General features: G+C 47.0%; 1 protein-coding gene across 1 annotated transcript in view; it reads right to left on the reverse strand.

Moving 5' to 3' along the window:
• Nucleotides 1-2,046: 2,046 nt before the first annotated feature.
• The window catches only part of KMT2C (lysine methyltransferase 2C), a 271,489-nt gene continuing 252,197 nt past the window's right edge, over nt 2,047-21,338 (reverse strand). Inside the window, exons 47-60 of the mRNA XM_035029848.1 lie at nt 21,078-21,225; nt 19,419-19,597; nt 19,125-19,261; nt 18,044-18,293; nt 16,849-16,988; nt 16,334-16,441; nt 13,655-14,774; nt 12,599-12,735; nt 11,220-11,362; nt 10,786-10,954; nt 6,726-6,842; nt 6,058-6,131; nt 5,702-5,810; nt 2,047-3,991 (exon numbers count right to left, since the gene is read on the reverse strand). Coding sequence (XP_034885739.1) covers nt 3,899-3,991; nt 5,702-5,810; nt 6,058-6,131; nt 6,726-6,842; nt 10,786-10,954; nt 11,220-11,362; nt 12,599-12,735; nt 13,655-14,774; nt 16,334-16,441; nt 16,849-16,988; nt 18,044-18,293; nt 19,125-19,261; nt 19,419-19,597; nt 21,078-21,225 — 2,924 coding nt within the window. The 3' untranslated portion in view covers nt 2,047-3,898. The remainder of the gene's footprint in view (nt 3,992-5,701; nt 5,811-6,057; nt 6,132-6,725; nt 6,843-10,785; nt 10,955-11,219; nt 11,363-12,598; nt 12,736-13,654; nt 14,775-16,333; nt 16,442-16,848; nt 16,989-18,043; nt 18,294-19,124; nt 19,262-19,418; nt 19,598-21,077; nt 21,226-21,338) is intronic.

The following is a 21,338-nucleotide window of genomic DNA, read 5'->3' on the forward strand; positions in this document are numbered from 1 at the left end:
GGGTCCACTCCACGTCCATGACCTTGCGCTTCTCTTTTCCTGGTGCTCGCTGGCAGCTGCCGGCCTGGCTTTCGGACGGACGTCTGAGAAGTTGAGCTCAGGCCGGTGTTGGGGCACCCTCAGCAGAGCCCGAGGGTCACCGGGGAGCTGGGGTTTCCTGGAAGAGAAGATCTTTCAGGAGCTATATTTCAGATGGAGAACATCACCCTTTTGAAAGTTTAACAAACGGGGCGGAGTGCTTTTAGGGAGAAGATTAGAGCAAAGAGATGGGAGGAAAACCAGGAGAGGGTGGAGGGCCACAAACACAAGGGTTAGGGTTTCAGAGAGACCATGGTCAACAGTGTCCCCCAGGACAAGAAACTCTACTGGCCCGAAACACACCTGCTGCCTTCGGTAGCACGTGACCAGACGAAGGGTGCCTGCCTGGTGACCGGAGGGAGGATGGTGCGGCGCCAGGTGACGGTGTTAACGAGGGAGGACAGGAGGGGCCGGGGTAGGGACGCAGAGGAAGAGCCGAGGTCTTTCTGCAGAACAGTCGGACTGCATGCGATTCTCCTGCCCGCCTGGGGCGCCGCCGGCTCTCCCTGGACTAGCGCAGGGCCTTGGCCTCCATGCGTCAGCTCAGCTCCCGCGTCCAGCACCCCCCGTGGCACAGAACACGAGTTCGCCCTCGGTGCGGTCAGGGTCACGGCACTGCCTCCAGCAGCCCCCACTGCACCTGCCCACCTGGACCTCACGACTCGGCCCTGCTTCTGACCTCGTCTCCTGCCACCCTGTGTTCTCGGCTTCCCACACTCAGCCTCTCAAGCCCCGCCCCCCGGCCCTGGCTCCTGCACAAGCTCCTGCCTTGTACCTCCCGTGAGGTCCCCTTCACTCCTTGGGGAGGCCCCTCCCCACGCCCGGCCCAACGCACCGGATTTCCATCTTAAAAATGGCCTCTCTCGGTCTCCCCAGTGCAAGCTCAGTGATACTGTCTCCGCTGTGACGTCCCAGGGCTTTTCAGGCTTTTCATAAATGTGGCGAGTGCAGGGTCCACGAATACGGCCACCGTGGCAGCTGACCAGTCCCGTCCACCGCGGGAGGGACAGCGCCTTGCTCTGGCTCCCTGGGACGCACTGCAAGGGCACTCTTCCGAGGGGGGAGGCACCAGGCGGCCCCCATGGGGCTTTGCGGCTTCCTCCTAGAGATCCGTCACCCTCGCTCTGCCTCTCCTGCGCCCCCTGCCCTGGGGACCTGCGTTCACATCCGGAGATCCGACGGCCACAGTGCCCTTCCGTGCTTTTCCTGGCCCTGACCCGGAATGAGGGGGGGGACCCCACTCAAGCCGAGAGCGGAGCTCGGGTTCTGCGAGGACTCGAGGGGTTTCCTTCCTCACGGGTCGGATCGTGAGAGATCCACTAGGTCGGGGGAAAAGACTGCACCAGGTAAGGGCTTCGCCACCCGGTGCGGACCCGCACCACTCCAGCCCCGACCAAGCTGGCGGTTTTGCAAATGGGAGACGCTTGAGAGTATTTTTTAAACCCTTTTGTCAGAGAAGTGCTTTGAGAATTTCTATAGAACCACGCAGTAGAAAAGCTTATTTTGGGGTGTTCATGAAGCACAAGCTGAAAACTGGTTTTAGAAACTGTGAGGGGGATTCTGAACTATTTTAATTCTTAGCAATCCCCTTCAATGTCACATACATTCAGTACGATGGAAATCGAGTCTCTGTCACAGAATGAATCTGAAAAAGCCTGCCTCAAAAAAGCCCAGAAGACTAAATTTAACAAGGAAACAAAGAGAGACTTTAAACAAGGGAACAGGACACCTTGGTAAACACCCCTCAGGGGAAACTGAAGTTCCCGTCTCTGCTCAGCTGCAGGGAACACAGTCTCTCCATTTGGAAGGACCTACGACTTCACGTAAACTCGTTATCTGGAAAGAAAGAGAACCGCGGCCGTCGCACCCCGGGAGCTGAGGGCTGAGCCCGCGGGCAGGCCCACGGCCAGCACCCAGCCCCTCCACAGCTCCAGCCCAAGGCGGGCAGGCGAACACAGACTCGGGCGCTTGGATAGATGTAAAATATTTTATTTGTAAATGGTGATCTTCTAAATCTGTGTCCACAAATTCCAAAACCCATAACACTCTGTATACTTCAAAAAATTCAATTTTTGCCAACATTAGGTACTATTATACAGAACAGAGAACAAAAAAACCCGGTAGGACAAATACTGGTAGGATGTCAGAATATTGTACAAGAGAAGAAAAATATTCAAGAAACAAATTTCATACAGCTATTTATCAAGAGAAAAATATATACAATTGATTTATTCTGTAAGATAAAAATACATCATGCCATATACATTACAAGTTCAGAACTGCGTCACTGATAGACCGACAGTTTACAGCCCACTTGAATTGTGCACACGAAAACTTCATTTATACTTAGCCTGTGAAGTGTCAGTACCAGAATTTTAAGTACAAAATAAAAAGCTAACCTGGTTCAAAATGCTGATTAAGTTTCTACAAGCAAACACAAAACAGTGCTTTTTTTTTTTTTTATTAAAGAAATGTAAACAAACAGTTCATACAAACACATTTTAAAATTACATCTTCCGAAACCCTATTGTCGGGGTCCTGCAGCTGCAAGTGTGACCACAACTCTTTTTTTTTTTTTTTTCCTTTTCAAATTTTTGTGTTAAATAGAAGGCTAGAGTTAGGCTGGAGTCCTGCTACACGATCTAGTATGTATACATGATTCTCTGTGGCTTGAAACAAAGTTCTAATCAAAACTACATCCGCTGAAGAAAAGTTCAGCCTCCATTTGGGTGTATTTTTAAGCATTATTCACAGTTATCACAAATTGTAAGCACAAAAAAACCTGACTGAAGAAGTAGGGATGCAACAATATAATATGAAAAAGTTAGTTTAAATTACCAAAACAGCTATAAAAGTCGTAGTCTTAGCCTACACTCCGTTCTATCAGAAGGTGTATAAAACAATTAAGTACTAATAGACCGTAGTTTCCAAAAAACCCCAAATGCTCTAGGTTGAAATTTTGGTTATTACATAATTATAACGGCATATTTAATAACACAAAATTATATTGTGACATCCCCATGAACATTTTATAAGCACCCGAGCTGCTGCAGAGCCTGGTAGCATTTGGTCAATACTATTTTTATACTGTATTTTTTTCTCAAAATATTTACATATTTGTACAAAGTAACAGGGTCTGTTAGTTCTGCAGGTAACAGCAGCAGCTTGGCTTTCTTCTAACTTTTATTTAAAAATAGCTTCATTCACTTATTCAATAATAAATACAAAAAGTTTCTCTTATTTTACAGAAATCAAAAACTACAATAAACTGACTCATGGAATCAAGTATTTAAATGTATTTTAGTGCAAGTTATTACCCCTTAGCTCTATCCCTAAGGAAGTCATTTCAGTACATTCCTTGTTCAGTGGTGTCTACTTTATTTTAAAAAATCTTTAAGTTAGAGGGCCTGCCCCTGTTTCAGATAAGGCCGTGGCCAGCACTTTGGACGTCCGTCCCCCTTTCGCTGGTGATCTCAGTCTGTACATTCATAGGAAGGCCCCCACCCCGGGGCAGGGCGGCGGGCGGCTCTTCGCCCCCAAGGGTCTCCTCAGCGAGACGCAAAAACACAAAACAAAACAAAACCCACCCACAGAAAGAAGGAGGAAAGAAAGAAGAAGAAAACAAAAGTGCTGACTGCTCTGTGGTCCTGGCGCCACTCCGGCCCAAAGGACTGAGGAGGGGATCAGAACTCCCAGAGGCGAGTTTTCAGAAAGTCACAAAACAGAAAACAAAATCTCTTTCTGTCTGCAAAATTCAAATGGTGTGTTGAATCGCTTCTTCCTAGGGACAAGCCGCCCGCCGAGACCGCAAGGAATGCATTCAGTTCATCCACTTCCGGCAGTTCACGGCCCCGCAGTGACACGGAATCTTGTGCTGGTCATCTTCAAAGTCAAACTTATAGTCATAGCAAAGCTGCCCACGGCAAAGACACAGTGTGAGAGAGGCTGGGGGCGGGGGGGGTCCTGCCTCTATCTGCCCGATCCGCAAACCCTGCAGCACAGCCAACCTAGCAAAGCACCCAAGCCGCGGCCGCCCCGTGGGCCTCGGACAGAAGCCCACCTGGGGTCCCCACGGGACAGAGACATCGGCAGGCAACGCTTTCAGGCTGCACCACATCTGAGAAAGGGGAGGCCGCTGGGGAGAGCTGCGTTCCCACACCTCCTCGCGGCTCCCCCCCACTCCCACCCCCAGGCCTTCCTCCTCCCCACCTGGGGGAGGGACCAACCACCCCTGCTGGCTGACAGCTTCTCTTCTCTCCTCACTTAAAAGAATGTTTAAAAAAGGTCTACTTAGGGTCATCAAGTTACTGTGCACATCTCAGACCAGCCCTGCTGCCCTGGAGCCCAAGCCCCCGACCCCCCCCGACTCTGCCAGAAGAAGGGGAGGCCCAATCCGAGGGCCTTCTGTCACAAACGTCCTAAGTGAGGGGCTGTTTGGAAAGACTTCCTTTCTACACTGAAACAGAAGACACCAACATTTACTGGGTAGCTTCTCTCAGTAACAAAACCACTTAGTACCTTTTGCTAGGTACTTGCAGAGTTCTTCAGGGAGACTTGCGCCATTTCATATAAATGAAGCAGAGACTCGGAGAAGTTAAGTGACCTACTCAAGAATACTCAGGAAGGGGAAGGAAGGACCCGGAGCTCGGGGGGTCTCCATCTGTCCCAACGCCCCTGGTGGTCGCTGGCACCATGCTGGGTTCTCACATACTTTGATTTACTCCTTGAGATACTTCGAGATGCGCCATGGGCATTGGGTAAATTTTTGATTTAAAAAGGGAATCCCAAAAAGATGACCAAAAAATACAAGAAATCATCGCCTAGCTCTGATCCAAAGGGTTGGGGGGTTCCAACATAGACACTCAGGCCCCTCATCCCCTGGCCCAGGAGAGGCTCTTACAGAAACCCACACTGCTCAGCGGCACCACCTAGAGCACCTCGAAATGTGTGCTAATCGCCTTTGTGGAAGACAAATTAGGGAAACATAAGTGGTCTGGACTAGTAATAATTTTAACAGGTGAAAGAGACCAGAGAAACAAATGTCAAGTTCAGCATCCAGCATTTTGAAGAGAAAAGATTGTAACAAAAGAGCCAAATTGAAAATACGTTGAGAAAAATCTGTAAGCTTGTACTGATGCTAAGTGCGAATACAGGAGATCTGGACCCACATGCTGCCCCCAAATCGGCCGCCTGCAGCCTTCCAGTGGCCTCGCGTGAGCATCATGTTCCTGGAGACCACAGAGGCCACAATCCCATCAGTGGGATGACAGGTAGAATCTTTAAAGAGAGGAATCCTGTCAATCTGTGACCAAGGGGGTCAGGCAGGAGCCCAAAGACACAGGGAAGTGATGCCACATGGGTGCTGCGGGGATGTGTGGAGTTTGGGAAGCACAGAGTGAGGGAATCGGGGGGAGCTGGTAGTCCACACTTGCAATGCTGCCACGAGGAGGAAGGCGGCACGTGGATGTCCCGGGGAAGTGACGGGGTGGCACCCTCTGACCCACCACAAGGAAGAGTTTTTCTAGCACTAAAGCAATGGACAACCCCCAGGCCGGCCGACCGCATCAAGCAGCGAGCTGCACGCGGGGGTATGAGCAGAGCAGACGGGATCCCACACTCTTACCTCTTCTCCTTTCTGGATTCTCCGGTTGGAGCTGATGATGATTTTGTGTCCTCTCTCAAAAGTCACCACTTCAGCCACACAATTAGGCGCACACGAATGGTTGATATATCTGCAAGCCACCGTGTCAGAAACTACTGATTATGGAGCAGCTGGAAGCTTTACAAACATTCAGTTCGTCGGGAAAACTTTTTCCTGATTACATTTCTACGTGCCCATTCGTAGAACAAGAACACACACGATTTTAAATGAAAATTCTTTTCAAAACTTATCTGCCCTGAATTTTTAATCATGGAGGCTGTCGTGGGCACATGGACCCACTGGGCAGAACTTCCTTGACCAGATTCCCGTTGCCTCACCTGGCAGGCCCTCCTGTGAGTGTCGCATCGATCACGTGGTCATTATCCATGCGGAACATGTACACACCACGGTTCTGAAAGAGAAAAGTCAGAAACTCCTCCACGTGCACGTTCAGAGCAGGAAGACTCAGCTGCGAGTGAATGGAAACACAGCCCGATCGCACTCACTGTGGGTGTTACACAACCACGTCAGGGGACATGTATGTCCGTGGTGGGAATGGGATGGAAATCAATGGATCGGGAGGTTGCTCGCAACGCCAGGCTCATTAATCTACAGCTGTATCTATGTGAACAATAACACCAACTAGATAAGGTGAGACTGACGGAAAAAACAAGAATATCCAGATGTTAAATAAAAATCTTTTAAAAAAGGAGGGGGGTGCCTGGGTGGCTCAGTCGGTTAAGTGTCTGTGTTTGGCTCAGGTCATGATCCCAGGGTCCTGGGACTGAGTCCCGCGCCAGGCTCCCTGCTTAGTAGGAAGCCTGCTTCTCCCTCTGCCCCTCACCCTGCTCATGCTCTCTCGCGCGCGTGCGTGCGTTCTCTCTCAAATGAATTTTAAAAAATATCCAGATATGGCTTCTGTTCAAAACAACCTCACAGGACAGTGCGACTTGGCCCTGTTTCCAGCTTTTCAATGGCACAGGGACACAGGAGGACTGGCCCTTACCTGAGACTCATACAGTTTCTCTTTTCTGTTTGCAACTTCATTTCGAATGATCGTGCCAATGTACTCGATGACCATGGTGTGCTTCTCGATGTCCCTAGCAGCATAAAGGCCCAGCCCCTGCAAAAAAAAGAAATAAAGAATGGGGGGGAAAATGTGTGTGTATGTACTTCAAAAATCACTTTGATTTCTTGGACAACAAACCCGATTCCCTTTCATACAAAGGCCACATCAAAAGCCACACTGAAGATTTCACCTGAACTCGAATGGTCTTTTTTATTGAATATACTATCACCTGAAACAATCTTACCACTTAAAGTCATGCCATTACTATCCTGCTTTGTGTCTTTCTTTTACTAAATTCTGAAGGCATATTTACAAAGCTGTACCACTGACTGGCCACCACATTCTGCCACGCCATCTTCTCTTCCATTCATGCCAAGATCCCACCAACTAAACAGGCTAATAGCTTCTGGTGTTTATCCCATTACTGTTTCTAAAAGAATATGACAGGACAATAAACTTAATCGATAAGAAATAGGGCTAACCACAAGGGACTGTGAATACTATAGTCAGGTTTCGGATTTGGCTAGGAGTTCCTGGAAGCCAGAGCAAAAGGAGAAGCACAAGTTACTCTGCTCTGATTACCAGGAAAGCTGGAAAGAAATAAAGTTCTTCAGAAAGGTGACTTTCTCCCGTAATTTGAAGTTCGGAGGCCAGAGAGAAAGTACGGGAATGTGACCTGTCGAGAAACACTGCCGCGGGTCTCTCATTTGGCAGCTCGTACTATCTATGCTAGAGGCCTAATAAATCACATACTATGATTTGTTTGTGTACTTTTTAAGTTTTTAGCATTACGAATTCTGGAAAAATAACATACTGAAAAAAATAGATAATTTCCAAGAATATGTGATATTTTCTTGTCCCAATGTGAGTTTCTGCCTTCTCAACTCCAGCTGGCTGCCGGAAGACCGCAGTAGCCAAGCAGGGAAGAGCGTGTGCTAAATGGGGAGTCGGCCAGGTACAGCTGCATCAAGCCCCGCCGTGGGGCACACGGTCCCAGAGGCCCATCTCAGAGACTTTGGTGTGTCAACCGAATTATCTTCTGGGAAAAGAAATTTTATGCAATTTATCTGTTCAATTCCAGACATAACTGAGGTGAACGAACCAGAATACACGAAAAAGTAGTATGTATAGAGATCAATAGAGTTTGGTATAAGAACAGACAAGATCAGTGAAAAAGAAGAGAATCCAAGTAGATCCATGCATATGTGAAAATTTAATGTGTAATAGTTATTTAGTAGTATGGTGGCGTCACAATTCAGTGCAACATGGAAGGGTTATTTACTAAATGGTGCTTTTCAACTAGTTACTCAATGGAAGAAAATAGTCTTAAATTAACACTTAAAATTTCTGAAATCAAGAAATCCAAGAGACTACATATACAATAAAATCTACTGTCTTAAACAAGACTAGAAACTACAGAAAATTATGTACATTTAACTATGCAAAAACTGAAACTTTTATAAGAAAAAAGATACCATACTTCCTAGTAGGCACAGGGTGTTTGGTTAGGGGAGAACATCTATTAGCACAAGTTCTTACAAATTAGAAAATGGGCAAAGGACGAATATGTAATTCACAGAAGAGCAAATTCAAACGGTAAGCATGGAACGCTGCTCACTGGTGAGCCGTTAGAAACTGCAGTGAAGGGAGCGCTATCAGGCTGGGGGACATAGAAAAGGACAGCAGCATGACAAATGGGGAAAGAAGAGAGAGTGTCTCCCAAACGCAGCAAGAAATGTGCAATGACAGCCCTTCCGGAAAACCAACAAGGTCTGCTAAGATGAAAAGTACATACGTACTTTTACACAGTAATCTCACTGGTGGGAATATTCTCCAAAGGAGTGAATATAGCAATACGTGGGGATATTTGTACAACATATTGATGGCAATGTTATTTTGGGAAAAACTGTAAGCAAAATAAATGTTCACCAGTTGTGGAACGGTTTACTTAATTACAGTTCATCAACGTCAGGGAACGTCACAAAGCCATTAAGGAGAATGAAAGAATGAAACAGAGCCACCTCAGTTGCTGTAGAGGATAAGTGAGAAAAGAAGACTGCAGAACAGTGTATGGGAATGAGTCCACCGGAACATCCATCACAGACATGCCTGCACGGTCAGGACAGTGGCAAGGAACACACCGAACACGGGGGTTAAGAAATCACTGAAATGACAGTAAGGGAATAAAAGTGACACAGAAATAGGAATGGTACCAAGTAAACGAGCTACTTGGGAACGTTTAAAATGGGAAAATAGTCGATGGCGCAGATGAGAAAGACACACCACCGGGAGCGGACCCAGGAGCTGGAGCGGCTCCATTCTTGACGCAACAGCGAAAAGAAAAGAAAGAGATCATATGTGTAATTTAAACACACAGTATCAGATAAAAAGATCAAGAGCAGAAAGGGCTCTTAGTTTTTTGTTTTTATTTTTTTTAAACACAAAAGAAAGATCAGCAGATAAAGTAGAAGCCACAGAACAAGGACAAGGGAACTAAAACCAGAAGGGGGAGAGAAGGAGGGCTACGGAGACAGAAGTTCCCGTCTGTGTTCGCACTGGCCATCTGGGGGCCCCACCGCAGGGGCCAGGTCCCAGCTGACGCTGCTGCTAGTCTGGGGTCCACCCTATGAGAGCCCAGATCTCATGGGTCCGAATTTGTCTATAGGTTCAAAGAGAAAGAAATACAGGTAGGACCTTGCAAGAATTAATACAGAAACACTTCTCAGACTGAAGGCCACAATGCTCCAGGTCGAAAAGGGTCATCAAATAAGGAAAGCAATAAAAAAGAAAATGACCCGAATCTAGGCACATTTTTTGTAAAATGTCCAAACATCAAGACTAACAAAAAGATCCTACAATTTTCTCAAGAGGAGAAACAAGGTTCCAACAAAGGAACAAGAATCCAAATTGAGTACAGACAATGGAAAGAGATCAGATTTATATTCTGAAGGAATCACAGTGGGTGTGAGTGGAACTGGGCGAGAGGAGGTGGGCAGCCAGACCCACCGGCCATGCACACAAGACACTATGGCAGGTAAACACTGTGGTGGAGCCAGAGCGTGGACTGAGAGAGCTCTTCTGAGGGGGAAAGGCAACCGAGCACTTGAGGATGCTCTGGATCTGGGCATATGGGGCCAAGGTACACAACTCGTGGACGGGGACAACACTTAGAATAATTAGGCTTAGGGACTGAGATGTTCGGCAAAGTGAGCTTTGTACTTCCATCCTGGGACATCCAAGGGGGAGATGCTGAATAGGCACTGGGTTCTTTAGGTCAGCAGTTAAGCAAGTATGGACTATGGATATAAATTTACATGCTTAGCCTGCAGATGATCTATAAGGTATTTCACAATCTATGCACCAGAAAATACAGTGCTCTCATGAAGAGATGGCTTCCAAAAGAGAACTGCCCACACTGGAGCACCTTTTGAAAAATATTTTCATTTGTATTTCTTTTTTTTTTTTTTTTAAGATTTTATTTATTTATTTGAGAGAGAGAATGAGATAGAGAGAGAGAGCATGAGAGGGGGGAGGGTCAGAGAGAGAGGCAGACTACCTGCCGAGCAGGGAGCCCGATGCGGGACTCGATCCCGGGACTCCAGGATCATGACCCGAGCCGAAGGCAGCTGCTTAACCAACTGAGCCCCCCAGGCGCCCCTCATTTGTATTTCTCACAAGAATTTGAAACAGCTCTAGTGAACGCTCCACAAATCCAGTGAGTACAAAATACAGTGCTACCTGCTTCCCATGAGTGCTCATCGAGATGCAAAGATGTGGATTCCAGAGGTCTTCCCACTGGGGGAAGAAAAGCATCCAGGCTCAAAGAGACGTATTCAGTCACTACTGTTACAAACTAACAAGATGTGATAGGATTTTAAAAACATGATTCTAATCCTGTAGCCGTGTGAAACCCTTCTTCACATATGGATGCCAGTATCTTCTGACCGCCAGACCCCGCCCTGTCTCTCGTCTTCCCAAGGACAGACTATTTCCTTACCTGGATACGAGACCGGGCCAGATAGACGTTGGATTTCCACTCGGTCTTCATCTTCCGGTACTGCGAGGACTTGGAGTGGACGAACTGCTTACTGTACGGCGCGTTCAGCTCCCCCGTGACCGTGCTCTGGAAGGACTTGGAAGTGCTGGTGCTGTTCAAGGTGTGAGGCCTGCACACGATGGCGCGTCAACAGGAAAGAGTAAAAGGAAAACTGAAGATATCTCCGAATGACGCCCCAGGCCACGCTGATTCGAACTCTTACTGACGGGAACATACACGGAAAGCCGCCTAGCCACACGGCGAGTTCTCTGATGCGGTCGGCACAGACACAGCCAGAGACAGCAGGGTTTGTAAGCAGCAGACAAATCAAGCACAAAAACCACTAATACGCCTAGAAACCCTGGGCTGTACTATGTGAAGTTAAAACAAAATACCTTAACACAAACCTCTTGACATGGGCACTCATTTTAGGTTCGGAACGGGCACAGCCTGTGGGGTTAACGGCAAGAGGGAGTTCCATGAGAGGATTGCGGCCATACCGAAAGGTGTAGTTCTCACACGCCTCAACCCCAGGGAGCTGAAAAGGAGCGAAACAGACACAAGGTTAATTTATTTGACCATGACTGCAGACAATCCTGAGCTGGCCCAAGGGATGGCCCAACTTGAACTTTTGTGGAAATAACTTGTCAACATATTCCCTGGGGACAAAATGGTCTTTTAACTTATGTTAACATAACCAGCCTGCACTCAGCTCTATTTCAATATTAATACACCGATTTCAGTTTCAAAGTGGCACTTTCATAAACTCTGGCAAATGCTCCTTGAAGAAAAGTATTAACCCACAGAACCACCACAGGCCAACCAACATACATGCCTGTGTGACTTTAGATCTGATTATCCCAACCCAGTATGTACTGACTTGCAACTTCGTTCTTTCAACTTTCATATATTTGGAATTTAAAAATTAAATATAGTTAAAAATCATTTATATGCTTTACTGTCTTGATTTCTCACTTCTTCCGATTTGACTACAATGAGGTTATCACACTCAATGCCCCGAGAGTGCACGTGGTAAGTTAAGGTTTACCTGTAAAATAATTTTATGTTAAAGGTCTTTTCCAGAATACACTTCTTGTGAACATATTTCTCTATAGACATAAAAGATTCATATCATTTAGGCAGAGCTCTACCAAAGAAAGCAAGTAGACCTAGAACTCGGTGGCTTTTTGGGTGTCCTCTGCTTCTCCATAAAAAGAGAAAAAAAACAAACCCCACCAACCATCGATGATTTTTTTCTTGTTCAAAATAATGCCTTATAATCATGCAACTTCTCAAAAGCATTGTGTGCAGACTCACTGGCAAACACGCTCATAATCTTAAAAGACTGCAAAGAAAGGTCAGAGAAGACCCAGTGCTCCTGCGGTCACTGCCCTCTGGTGATGGCCGGGCGCGGGGGCAGGAGAGTGGCTACAAACACCCGGGGATCAGGGTCAGTGCAGGAAAACGTGAGGAAGCAAAGGGGACAGTAGTCCCCTTACCAGCACTGCCTGAGGACAAAACAGCGTCCCTGCCCTTCGCTCTGCCTCATCTGCACCCTCGAAGAGAACCTGAAATTTGTGAGCCTCCTCCCTGAGGGAACGTTAACATTTACTGAGGTGTCCAGATGAATCAGATGCCTTGAGACACACGAAGAGAGCAAAGTGCTCCCTCAGAGTATCCTATTAGAGCCCGTGTCAAACGGTCACACTGGGGGGGACCACTACGTGCAACCACAAAGGCTCTCCCGACGACACATCGGGCCCGAGGCACTCACTGACTCCGCGATCCGTGCCACTGCAGATACCGTGAGCCCAAACAGATCTTCTCCCTTTAGATACGCTGGAAAAAGCTGGAGCATTTCAGACTGTTTTCTCACACATGCCACGGGCTCCAATATTTTATCCCAAACACCTACATATGGCCAAAACAAAAAGACAATTTAGAACAAACTTGCTCTCTGGAAAACAGGATGCAATATAAAACAGCAAACTAAAGACGGACCAACCACTCAAAGACTTACCAGTTTCCAGGTAAAGCCTTGGAGGTGGTAATCTAACCACCCTGTTATTACCTGCTTATCAAATGGCAGTTTATTTTGAAGACTTTATGAAATGTTGGGGAAAAGAATGTGTTACATTAAGGAAATTAAACAATGAAAGTGGAAAAGAAAGTTTAATGTAACAAATTCATGCAAGAACTTAATTCATTTTCACACAAGGTGCCTAACTTTAGGCACTAATTAACTAATTAATCTAATTAGCAGTACTTAGAAGTATGTTTCTTTCCCCTCAGATTTAAATTAAAATATGAAATTGATATTTCCATTGGAATTATCTTCAGGGCATTTTCATACTTTCTTTTAAAAACAGCTAGACTTTAAAAAAAAACCAATTCCCCGGTACTTTGTGCAACAATAAAATGACAGCCTACAGTTGGAATTAAGTGTCCTATTTCTAGCTCCAAATTTGTTTAATACCTGGTAATACTCATGAAAGACAACGTACACAATATGCTGTAAATATGGTTTCCTGCCTTCCGCCATTAGGAGAGTCCCCAACGCAAACAACAGGCAACCTTTATCTACAAATCACTGCTTTCTCAACTGTGTGCTCAAATACATATTCTGATTTCGAGTCAGTGTAGCAAGGGCTGAGAAGGTGGCACAGCAGAGACAGCAGGGACGGTCACACAAAGAAGCTAAACGTCGTGTTTGTAAATGAAAAATCCATGTCTGTTTCCATAAAACATGACCCCAAAAGAGAAAACCAGGAAACAAGGACACAAAACATTCAGGAGCCGGCTCTGCAGGGCATACAAATGTGGCTCTCACCTTTGGGGGAGGAATCACTCAGGACAAGATCTTCGTGGCCCTGCTCCACAATTCGGACGGCGAACACCGGGCGCCCGTCCTTCTCCTCGATGGAGCAGAGATAGCGGCAGCGCCTGTTGGCGTAGCGGGTGCTCCAATACAAGCGGCTGGCCTCGTAGCCCACAGGGAAGAGGGCGTGAGCCGAGTGGAATGCCTGCATCTGCTGCGGCAGCAGCTGGCCGATCGTGTGGAAGATGAGGCTTCCGACGCGGAAGGTGTGGTCACGTTCCCCACGCTGCACGATGCTAGCGATCTGTCGCACCTCATCACGTTGAACGTAGACCCGTCTGAAGACTGCGAAGTAACTTAACTCCTGCTCATGAATTCCCTTTGGTTTGTGCATGGGACAAAGCATAGTTTTATCCTTAAAAAACATGCATTGTGCTTTAATGGCGCAAGTAAAGTGATAAATGTTGGTGCACCGAAATCGGTGACATCCGCTGGTGGCGCCCATCTTATGGCAGAAGACACATTTCATCTGCAGGCCCCGCCTCAGCGCCAGCTCCACGTTTATGAGGGCCCCAGCCTGGGTCTCATAGACCTCCGTGGACCACAGCGCACAATTCAAGTGGACCCACAGGTCTAAGTCAAGGTTGAGCAGCCTTGCTGGCCCGTCTGTCAACCCATCTCCCTCCTCGTGACAAAAGCAACACTTCCGGTAGTCTTTGGGCACAGGGTCCGGTTTAAGGGACGTGCCCAGTTTCTTCAGAAACTCATCTATTTCGTCCTCACAAGGGGGTCTGAAGCTCCCCTTGGGGATTACGATGTGAATGCTCCACTTCTTCCACTTCATCCCTCTCCACTTTTTATTGATTGGCCTACAGTCTTCAAACCCGCCGTGGACAGTCCGGAGCCGAGGCTTTAACTTGACCGTTACCTTGAGCTCGTCTGGCTTTGCCTCTACTTTGGCTGCTTCAAACGCCGGAGGGAAAGTGATGGGGGGTGATGCCGGGGCCGAAGCTTCTTCCTGGAGCTGCGGGAGACAGTGCACGTCCAGAGTGGAGATGTTGTTACTGTACTGATGGAACGCTTTGGAAGGCGTCTCTTTCACAGGCGACTGTGGCAATGGCGGGGCAGATTCCTGCACAATGAAAGGGAACAGGAGTAAGGAGAGCAGGTCATCCCAGAGCAGGAAGCCAAGCAGCAGGTGTCACGGGGCCTGTGCCCCCAGGGTCTCCGGGCTGAGCAGAGGCGGACACCGAACACTGAAGGTGCTGACAAATACCCACGGGCTGACGAGAGCAGAGCCGGGTCGGGGAGTCCCGCCCCAGGCCTTCTCGACAAGGCTGCACCTCTGGAGAATGCTCTGCTCCTAAACCTTCTTGGACACTCCTCTCTAAACATAATAAAGCCAGAAAAATCAACGCTGAAGAGAGGAGCTAGTTTAATTTGTACAATGGAACGGTGCTTTTTGTTGGACCAAATAAAACTTCAGAACATAATCTTCTCTGAGCTTATCCCCACTCTCCGAAATTCATGTCTGTTCATCTTAGGCTGAATTAATTGGCATAAATGTGAAGAAAGAAGGGGCAGTGGTCCCCTATCAACATATATCACACGTGACTCTTCCCTGGCGCTGCCCAGCTCTGACCCAGCTGCTGGAAGAGGTGAGCTCAGAGACAAGCCCCGGGACTTTCTCTCTGGGTACCCACAGGTTCCCCGTTTTCACACAGCCCCCTCCACGGGGTATCTGAGAAGATACACCTCACATAAATCCAGGAGCACGCAGGAACTGCACACCAAATTTAAAAATTATCTGGTAAAAAAGCAATTCCTCCTCTTATAGAAGCTGACATATTAATTTTTTAAAAGATTTATTTATTTTGAGAGAGCATGAGCAGGGGGGAGGGGCAGAGGGAGCAGCAGACCCGCGGCTGAGCAGGCAGCCTGACGCGGGGCTCGATCCCGGGACCCTGAGATCATGACCTGAGCAGAAGGCAGATGCTTAACTGACGGAGCCAGCCAGGCGCCCCAACATATTTTAATTTAAAGTCTAAACCTATTTGGCATATAGCTTGATTTCATTATACTGGAGACTACTGCCTATTACAAAAATAAGTCTCCAGAACATTCTCCCAGAACAGACAGCAGAGCAACGATATGCAGGGAGGAATGACTAGTGGCATCACAGCATGGGAAGGCTTCCTTCAACACAAACAGTCAAAAATGTCTACCCATATCAACCACACATTTAGATACACTTAAATCACACAGAATCAGGTACAGTAGACCATTTCCACCATGACAAGCAAAATGCTTTCTCCCCCAAAATACAGGAGTAGACTTACAATGTGTTTGTGAGCAGGTTTTCCCATCAGGTAAGATCAATAAAAGTTGTAAGTCTTACCGTTGTAATTAAAATAAGATATTTATAATTAAGTAAAACTAAAGATGTTATTAGTATTAGTGTTTTATTCAATTCTGAACTTCTAAGATATAATTCAAGTCTACCCCCCTTCTCATCAGATAAGCTGAATTTATCTGGAATAGCAAGACGGGCTGCCCTTCCTCTGCCCGCGTAACATGTGCCGGGATTTCCTGCACACAGAATGCTAGGAACCTGTTCTATCCAATCAATGTAACCCCAAATCACGGAAACCACTCATTATACACTGTTCACTGAGACTATCCTAATCTTACCTTGCTTTCTGCATTTTTTGCTTGTGTAGTTGATGCATAAAGAACGAAGCAATTATTACTACAAAAGACAATGTCCTTCTCCACTCTATTGGAGCTTTCTCGGGAATCCTGAAAGGCAGAGAGAAACGTGTGGGGATCTCAAGTCAAAATTTCATAAAAACAAGATCCATCCATTGTTGGTTTTTATGCTATGTTAAAAGTGAAAGTAGTTCTCTATTGTAAAAGTAAAAAAGTAACTCCCTGCCAATATTTAGCATGTAATTTAGCCAAAGAAAAAATAAATGTACAAAAATAAACTTTATTATCCGTATTTCACTCTATTTAGACATATGTGGGTCTCATATTATCCAGTTTACCAGTCTGCTGTCACTGTTTGGTTTGCAGCTAAACACGTGAAATACATGCTGAGGCTACTTGGTGGAACCTCCCAGGGGCCACAGGGCCACCACAGAGGGGCTCTTCTCGACAAGGAGCAAGCCCTGTGCCGGACACCCCAGCGGAGGAACAGCAGGCACCTTGTTCATAGAGGCCAGGTCTCGGAGAGACTTCCTGACGCCGCTCCCGAGAATAACCACCCTGCAGTGACAGCACCACTGTGGTCTGAGTGCCACGCCTTCTGCGCCGCCACGCCCAGAGTCCCGACATCCAGAGAGACCTAAGTGCAGAAGACTTTGTTAGTGATTCAAATTAACCAATAACACAGTGTAGTACAAGGTGTAAAACTGCCCTAAATCAACTTAGGACATGGGTCATTTAACTTTCCTGATACTATTCGTTATTCATAAAAATCTTATCTTCTCAGCATAAAAGTGGTTACAGGGCATCTGTTACATGCATGGCCCTGGAGTATAAATGGAGGGACACAGCTATTCTCAAGCAGCTGGGGAAACAATGCTCGTACACGAGGAGCACAAGAGAAAACCAATTCACCATGACATTAATAGTCCCCCAAAAGTGCAAAGCGAGTGGGGTGGGGGGTACTACTTTTGTTTGAGGGTTAAGACGATAAAAAATGTTTTATGAAAGATGAAGAGCTACATGTACAAGAGTCTTAAATGAGTGTGATTTGCAAAGTGGTAAAGGGCTAAGAGAGTCCCGGGCCCAAGATGAAAACGTGGTCACATTTGGAGCTCATCATCCATGCGGGGCTTGGAGGCAGAAGGGAGAACAGGGAAACATGAGTAAGGCAGAAGCAGCTGGAGGCCGAGCTCAAAAACCCAGCACAGGCAGCTCTCCCTGAGTTCACGGATGAGAAGCGAGGAGCTGCCAGGTCCTGAGAGCAGGGCAAGGACCAAAACAAGACTCCGAGAGAGTGGGGTGAGGAGGCCTCGTCCCTGGGAAGAGCAGGGCCCATGGAGACAGTGCACAGGCCCAACGAGAGGGAAGAGGGGGCGCAGGGCACAGAAGGAAGAGAGAACACAAGTGCAGCCACTGGCCGGCCTCATGTGCACCGGCCAGAGAGGCAGTGGGGGCGGCAGGCCCTCGGGGGGACGCAGAAGCCAACGCTGCGGGGGGTCAGCAGCCTGCACAGAGAGCCGGCGTTCCACGACTTCCTGGGGACATCAGATCCCACCACAGAAGGTTCGGTTACCCACGACTACATACCAACACGCTGTTACTCGTTCAAAACTGAAGTGGGATTTTACAGAGCATCAGCTTAACCTGTGAATGGAAAGTGAACCTGAGCGTGGCACACGTAAACCAGCTCACCATTGCTTGCTGGAGGGAACGGCACATTGGGCTGCTTCAGCCGGTAAGAGCAGGCTAGTCGGGGAGGGTTTGCAGGTCCTGGCGGCGGCCCGCGGAGAAATACATGCTGTCGACACTCCAAGCCTGGGTTCACTCTGCGGCTACTGACCAAACCCACGGACGGAACATCCGGAGCATTACTAACCTCATAGCTGTTAGGAATTCGGACGTGAAGAAGGTCGGAAAATGCAGCCACCACACTGCTAATGTTCTAAAACGAGAGTGTGAACACTGTGTCACCCCCGAAGGCAGGAGTGAGCCACAGAGGCGAACTTCAGGTACCTGCTCTCTGCAGGACACAGACCGTGCAAGCAAATCCAACCACTTTCATTCAGACTTAAGAGTCTCAGGAAAAAAAAAATCATTTTAATGGACCAGTATCCCCATCAAGCTTTCCTAAACAGAAATCCTCACGCAGGGACCCCTATTAACACTGAGTATGTGCGCGAGCGTTATAGTATTCTAGCTACAGGACACCGCCGTAAGGAGGGAGCTACACCGCATCAGGTTTCACAGCTAGGCAGAAACTTCCTTCAAGTGGACTCTGTCCAGCTCTGGGCAGAGGTCTGCAACAGCCCACGAGAATGCTGTCACACCAGGGCTGAGTTATACTGACAGCCAAAATGTCCTATCACTGGACCATCAGTATGGTTTCCAATATCCTCACAGAATCAGACAGAAAAAAATTCTCAGCAATTTATTAGTGTTTGATATGAGCAACTGCTACATGAACATTGACACTATTTCTGTAAAAAGTTCTTTTCCATGGCTTCATTTTCTATGTGTAATTATCGAGAGGTTTCTCTCTAAAGGACACACCCTTTAATAAAAACACGACAACACTAACTTCATTTTGCCCCGGCTTCAGCTGAGATCCATGTGATGCTTTATTCAGAGTGCTCAGAAGCAACCCAGACATCCGAATGACTGCTCATCCCAGCTCTGAGAGCTTCTGTCCGCCATGACCCTGCTCTAAGCCACCTGACACTCCTTAAGAATGGGGACACAGTTTATAATGTTAAAAAAGCTATTTCATCTTTACCTCAGCAGCTGTAGGATGCAGAGTAATTGCCACAGATATAAGACCCGATCTGGGACCATTTGGGGACGAACCAAAAGGCGGTGTGAAAAAAAAAGTGCCTGGCTCAGTTTTGATGTCATTCCTTCTAGATTCCAAACCTTAAGGGGGGGGGAGAAAAAAGGGAAGAAGGAGGGAGAGAAGGAAGGGAGGAAGGAAAGATGGATTGAGTACTAATGGCTTTTCAAAATCAAATTATGAACGTTAGTAAACTGGCATACTGTAAAGAAAAATAATTCGGCTGAGTACTTTCCCTACCTTTCCCAGCACTGCTAGGAAGAATCGGAATGATGGGGGATGGCACAGGCTCTGGAGGCTCCTCTTTGACCAAGGACAAATCTGGATATCTGCTCACTTCCATCCCAACCACACTCTCCGGAGAGGATGAGGGGACAAAACTGTCAGGACTGTCCCGATCACCACCGTGATCCTGTATCCTGAGAGAAGAACAAAGATAACATGTCAACATGGGCAAACCCATCACTGGGGCTTCCTGCACAACCCAGCCCTGTCTACGAGTATGACTACGAGGTTCCCTTGGACAATGGCAACGATGTAAGAAGATAAAGAATAGGTTCGGGGCCAAACAAGAAATCTCTCAGACCCTAAGAAACACATTCAACTGTTAAGCAATTTAAACAGTAGGTTTCCTCCTGACGGAACTTCAACATCAAAGTTTAAAGACCTGCCAAAGAAAGAAGACGTTCAGATTACAACACAGTGGAGAAAGGATGAAGACTTACACCTCTGCCAAGTTCCAGATCCCTGAGACGAGGAATAGTCTGCAGCCGGAAAAGGAAAGAGCCTTCTCGCACACCCCACGGGCACAGCCGCAGAGCCCGCTGTGCTTTTGCTCATAGTGGAAACGCAGGGAAAACTCGGTCACTAGAGCCTCATGGGCCTTTATTTTTCCTAACTGATCAAGTACGGTGAAAAGAAGAAGAGAATGGTCTAGCCCAAGAAGTTAGAGGTTAACTAGGGTGACTGAGATCAGAGGGCAAGTGTGGGCTCAAGCGAATGCTATGGGATGCCCCCAAACCTGGGGCCTCCCACTCTCCCCCCACAAAGGAGACCCTGTTACGTGGAGAGAAGCTGAGCAGCAGCATTACGATGAGACCCGAGAGTGGCTTCCAGACGCAGTCCCTGTGACATCCAGTGGTGTCCTGCCCCAGGGCACCACACATGCACACCTAGGAGGCTGCCTCCCACAACTGCTCCCGATTCACAAATCTAGCAACTTCTAGCAATAAGATGCAGGAGAGAGCAAGGAGACCTGGATTCTAAATCTGGATGAGAAACTTCTCCTTTTTGTTCCACAGTCTTCTCATTAGTAAAGTAAGGGACTTAATCTAAATGATGTCTCATCAAATAGAGGGTAGTTACCAGATTATCCAAAAAAGGAATCACCTGATGAAGTACATAAGAGCCTTTCCCAGATCTAACTAGGTGGGTTGTGGTTATCTACTAAGGACGATGGTTTCTCCCCAGTCAGAATCTTGGGTCTAAAAAGCTGATACAAAGAAGTACAAAACTCTGGGCGGGATAGTCCTTAAATTCTCTTCCCTAAAAGCATTCTCTGGTATCGGTGACTGCCGCTCTTTTATTTTAGACATCTGGGAACATCACTAAGTGACAGTGATCTGTGAAGTATTTTGCATAGAGACTCCCGTTGCCTTAATGTCTATTTGGTTATTTGCTGAACTTCCTATACCATCTAAGAATTTAAAAATGTACAAACTAATTACATTTAATAGTAAGAATGTTTTATAAACTAAGTCCTAAAGAAAACTATTCACCAAATTTTTACCCCTTCAATGTTTTTACATGCTATCCCTACATTCTGCTAAATATATGTATTTTTTTAAAAAATGAAATAACTAAAAAATACGTGAGAAAAAAGGAAAAAAGGACCTCTACCTTAATTCTTCCTGATTATTATGAGGTGGTGTTGGCAGGGAAGCTGGAACATCAACGGTCTTTGGGCCTTGAGCAATAGCTCTGGCTAACAAGTCATCCTGGGGTCGAAATGGCAGCTGAAACGGTTTGGGTCCTAGACTTTTGGTAACTGGAAAAGCGAAAACACAGAACCAAAAATAGATTTAGTCAAAACGGATACATGGGGAGAACCTCACACGATTGCCTTTTCACCAGACACAGCTGACAAAGGCACACTCTGCA

This window comes from Mirounga leonina, unplaced genomic scaffold, assembly GCF_011800145.1.
Source record: "Mirounga leonina isolate KUSES-001 unplaced genomic scaffold, KU_Mleo_1.0 Mir_321, whole genome shotgun sequence".
Lineage (NCBI taxonomy): Eukaryota > Metazoa > Chordata > Mammalia > Carnivora > Phocidae > Mirounga > Mirounga leonina.